The sequence below is a fragment of the Chaetura pelagica genome, unplaced genomic scaffold (genome assembly GCF_000747805.2).
Source record: "Chaetura pelagica isolate M959 unplaced genomic scaffold, ChaPel_1.0 scaffold278, whole genome shotgun sequence".
Lineage (NCBI taxonomy): Eukaryota > Metazoa > Chordata > Aves > Apodiformes > Apodidae > Chaetura > Chaetura pelagica.
Window position 1 is genome coordinate 2,273,785 of NW_009954497.1, and position 4,584 is coordinate 2,278,368.

Here is a 4,584-nt window from a genome sequence, read left to right on the forward strand (position 1 = left end):
CCTCTCCTCTCCTATTCTGTCACTGTTCTTTACAGCATCAGTCTTGGATCTCCTTATATTTAGGCTCTTTTACACACAGATTGTTAGTCATGGCTGTTAGGGGATACAGGCAATGATACTCTGCAATGTGTCAAATGTTGTATTATCAAACACTAGATCTTGTTTTTAGTACTTACCCAAATGAATAGACTGGGCTGGGTTTCTTCATCATTACCCAGTAGCTTATTAGACATGTTACCAAACTGAAAAAAAAGGGGAGAATGAGGGTATGATAAATAACTGCAGCCTTTGCAAGCTGGATAATCTAGAAATACACACTTGAGCCATCAAATGTAAACAAATCAATATAACCACCTCTTACGATGAACTCAATCCTTCCACCCCTGTCACAACTGGATTCCAGTGAATCCAGAAGATTGTGCTTTGGAATAAAACTGAAATTCTTCTCCTAACACTAAAAGAGAATAATAATCCATACAAATACAAAATACAACATGACAACAGTTTTATGCAGTTTCTTTCCCAGCCACTGCTACCAATCTTCATCTCAGATAAGAATTCAATATATTTAGTGTCTGTAGCATCGATGTTATCAAAAGCATTCAGAACTTTTGTACTTACAAGTAGTTTTAGTATAATTTTGTTAGGTAACATGAAAAATGCTAAAAATATCTAATGACCTTATTGGTAGAGTGCATGAGATCTGGATCTTGAAGTATTTTTAAACAGAAACAGGATTACATACTCCTTGTTTCCTGATGCTAAAACTGAAGGATACTTCAGAACCAATTACTATGGCACAAGGGGAATGTTCAGACTGAGCTACCAAATAACAGTTTGATGCTAGATTGTGTTTTGCATGTGCACAGAGAAATCCAGGACTGAATTAATTTGTTTCTAGACATCCTCAATACAGCTATGATGTTTCTCATATCTATTTTTTGTGATGTACAATTTTATACTCATTTAAGCTGTATTTAACCTGTTAGTGTTTCTATACTGATGACTCTAAATAACATGTATCTGCAAATAAATGTTTTATGTATAGAAATACACAAAGGCAGGCACAAATTAACAGTAAGACTGAATGTGGAAAAAAAACCTCACCTGAAAAGATCAAAGATTGTCAAATATGTGTAAGCAGTTAAAGCTGTAAAAAGAGTAAATATTAAAATTTAACATAATTTTTCAATGCAGAAATAACCTGTGTTCTTCCAAGTCCCTTTGTGCAGCTCTTTCATTTTCTATCTGTGTAAACTGTCTCTGATGATAGAACAAGTCTCTCTGTCTTTTGTATGTCTATGTAACATGAATGTCCTAAACACATCGATATATTTAACATCATAAACAGGTTGACTATGGCAATCCCCATTTTAATAAAGCACATAATAATGCCCAGATCCAAAAGGTATTAAGCTTCTGACTTAGTATTTAAATGCAGAAACATCAGGAGAACTTCTTAGTAACACATCATCTGCCAAAGCACGAGATCTGCTATGTGCATTACTGCAGTGAAAAGTAGGCTCTATAGAGTTTTTTACTTGTGTTCCTTCTCTGACCCGTCTTGAAACTGCAAGAAAACCTGTGTCACAAATTAAGCACACAAGGTATTCTATCTTCAGTACAGATGACGGGAAACATCTTGGAGCCCCGATATCAAAGTAGAACATAGACAAAATACTGGAAAGGGACATTCCTGGAATCAGAGAAGCCTTTTGCCATGCTACAAAAATCATAATTCAACTCCAAATGAGGGTCTTCATACATCACTGGTACTGTTTATATGAGGAACAGGTTTGAGGACTAGCTTAAAAGTCTACTTTTTTGCAACCTTTAAGACAATGAGGACACTGCAGGAAGAAAATGACCTGCAGGTCTGGAAAACACTGCAAACTTTGCAGAGCTTTAACCCATCCACACTAGCCTGCAAGAAATGCCTCTAAACTGACTCTGTCAAATCAAAAGGAAGCACTTCCCACACCTGGCTCTGCAGCCACCTAACTCCCTCACATGCTGAACTTCATGGGGTTTTAGTATGTTGTAACTCTACAAACTAAGAAATATATAGTAGCTGTCTGCAGTTTCAGTACCAGAGCCACCTACCTATGCTGTTTGTAGAGCTGCACCACATGAGCAGGAAGCCAATACATATTAAATTTATAGCACCGAAAAGCAAGATCTTCCAGGACTGTGGATGAGAACAAACACGTATCTTACATCTTCCAAAATTTGTAAGACAAAAGTATATCTATCTTGTTTTAAAAAACACTACTGCAGTACCTCACCATGCAAGCAGAACTGGCTTCTTCTCCCTCTCAAAAATGTACAACTTATTTTAGAACAAAAAGCCCGTATTCTGTTTTGAATTCTACAGATTGTCTCAAAATTAATTTATAAGCAAGCATTGCTTGTGCACCATGCTTAAAATACCTTTTTGGTCTAAAAATATAAACCCTGTATAATATTTGCATTTAATTACAACACATACCATCTGACCTTTGAAGACAGATTTATACAACTTCACATCAGTGGGTTCCTTTCTTTGTGCTGGATCTTAGGGCCTAAAACTATCTGTCTGTACTCAGTTTACCATTCTACTAAATGTATTAAATGTAAGTAAAATTCTGGAGAACACTAATTAACTGGGACAAAGCACAGGAAGGAATCCAGCTTCACACTTGAATTGTGTTTTTTTTTAAGCACAGCTAGAACATCTCAAAGAAATAGTCCCAAAATATACTCAAGTTAATAATGTATTTTAATTTATCACAGCTAACATAATTTTAATCATTATTAATTTTTAAAAAGAAATACTTACCCTCCTATCTGCTGCGACCAGCCTAAATTCATGTGTTAGCTTTCCAACCAATGACCTCTGTGATTTGCGAAACAGATGTATTGTCCCCTTAAAAAAATTAAAAGTTTAATTAAAAACTGTATTTAAACCATAATTTAAATTAACAAAAAGGAAATCTTCATTAACTATTTTCACAATTATATCAAACACAATGAGTATTTTACCAGGGATAGCTTGTAAAAATGAAATTAAGCAGTATTTTTTAACCATTTTACTTGATAATTATATTAGAATATTATTAATTACTCAGAATCAAGTTTCATTCAGGTATAATCCAGAATATCAACGCACACTTCCCACAAAAAGTCAGCTGATTTAGGCGAAAAATATTGTGTGTGTGTGTGTGTGTATATATATATATACACACACACACAAAAGAACCCATCAGAGAAATAAAAACAATGCTGGTATCATCTGTAATGTGGTGAACACAAGGCCAGTAACATGAGACATACAAACGATCCCAGCAATGGCTTAACCTAACTGCACAGAGCTCATGTGGGCCCTGCAGGTGCTCCCTCTCCTTTCCTGGGGCAGAGAGGACACGTTCATGTGGAACATGGGAGCAAGAGGGTGTTACATGGCTCTCCTGAAAGTGTGGTTGGGAACAGACTACCAAAAAAATTAATCAACCATGCCACTTGCTCCTCTTCTTAGAGGGCCCAAGCTTCTAGTTACTTGTCTCCCATTCTCTTCTCCCCACAAGGAAGTCCGTGTTCCACATTAAAAGACTTGCAAGATAAATTTGTGAACTTGTAATGGGTCATACACATGATTTAGGGCTGGATGAAATAAGGTTTGACTGTAAGCTATAGCATCTGTAACTACAAGACATATCAACAGGCTGGTTACCAAAACACACTCAATCTGTCAACATAGCTGCATTTCATTGCATCTGTAGAAATACGTGTATGTCTTGGTCTCACCAATTAAAAAAGCAGTACTACAGAACCCAAGTTTTACTCATCTAGGGCAAAAGGCTGGCACCCACTATTTTCCTCACTAGCTACTCATTTCATTATAATTTTTTCTCAGGAAGCACAGAGAGGACAGAAGAATGCTTTGAAAAGCTTTTCTAACAGGCAGTGGACTGTTACAAAGGCTACTCTACCAGCTCAGCAGCCATTGCTTTCCCATGCTGCCAGCACCATCTCCATTGCCTAACTGCACTGCCACACCTCCCACTTCACATCAAGTATGCTGTGCATCAAAGCTGTGTGAGGAGAAGCTCACGCAAAGCCATGGCAGCCACAGCTCACCCCTAGAAGTAAGCTTTAATTCAGCAGATTTGCACTTTGGCATTAAAGCTTCTTAGGTCCTAAACTTCTGGCAACACCATGCAGAGAAACCTGTGTGCTGAGCAGCAGGGCAACTACCCCAGACCTCGGCCACTGAAGGTCCCCATGCGGTGTTAGAACAGCTGCACAAGAAGTATTCACGTGTGAGCACCTGCTCCAACAACGCCAACAGGTGAAAGTACCTGTTATTTGCACCGATATCAACTGGTTTGCGTTCAGCATCAGAAGGGGAAGTTCAGGCACCCAGCCGAACAGGCGTGCTGGGTGGTCATTCCCAGAGAAACGAAGCTTCTTCTCTGGGAAGCGAGCCCCCTGCACCAGCAGTGCCAACCCTGTGCTTTCACCGACACGCGGCAGCACGACAGCCGGTTTGTCCCGGTGCGGGACACCTGCAGTTCCCTGACCGGTGTGGTGCTTCAGGAAACCCCC

The 4,584-nt window shown here is 38.7% G+C and overlaps 1 protein-coding gene across 1 annotated transcript in view; it reads right to left on the bottom strand.

Moving 5' to 3' along the window:
* The window catches only part of SLC30A6 (solute carrier family 30 (zinc transporter), member 6), a 15,817-nt gene that overhangs the window by 9,487 nt on the left and 1,746 nt on the right, over positions 1-4,584 (bottom strand). The window contains exons 3-7 of the mRNA XM_010004606.1: positions 4,351-4,569; positions 2,819-2,905; positions 2,104-2,188; positions 1,108-1,150; positions 177-242 (exon numbers count right to left, since the gene is read on the bottom strand). Coding sequence (XP_010002908.1) covers positions 177-242; positions 1,108-1,150; positions 2,104-2,188; positions 2,819-2,905; positions 4,351-4,569 — 500 coding nt within the window. The remainder of the gene's footprint in view (positions 1-176; positions 243-1,107; positions 1,151-2,103; positions 2,189-2,818; positions 2,906-4,350; positions 4,570-4,584) is intronic.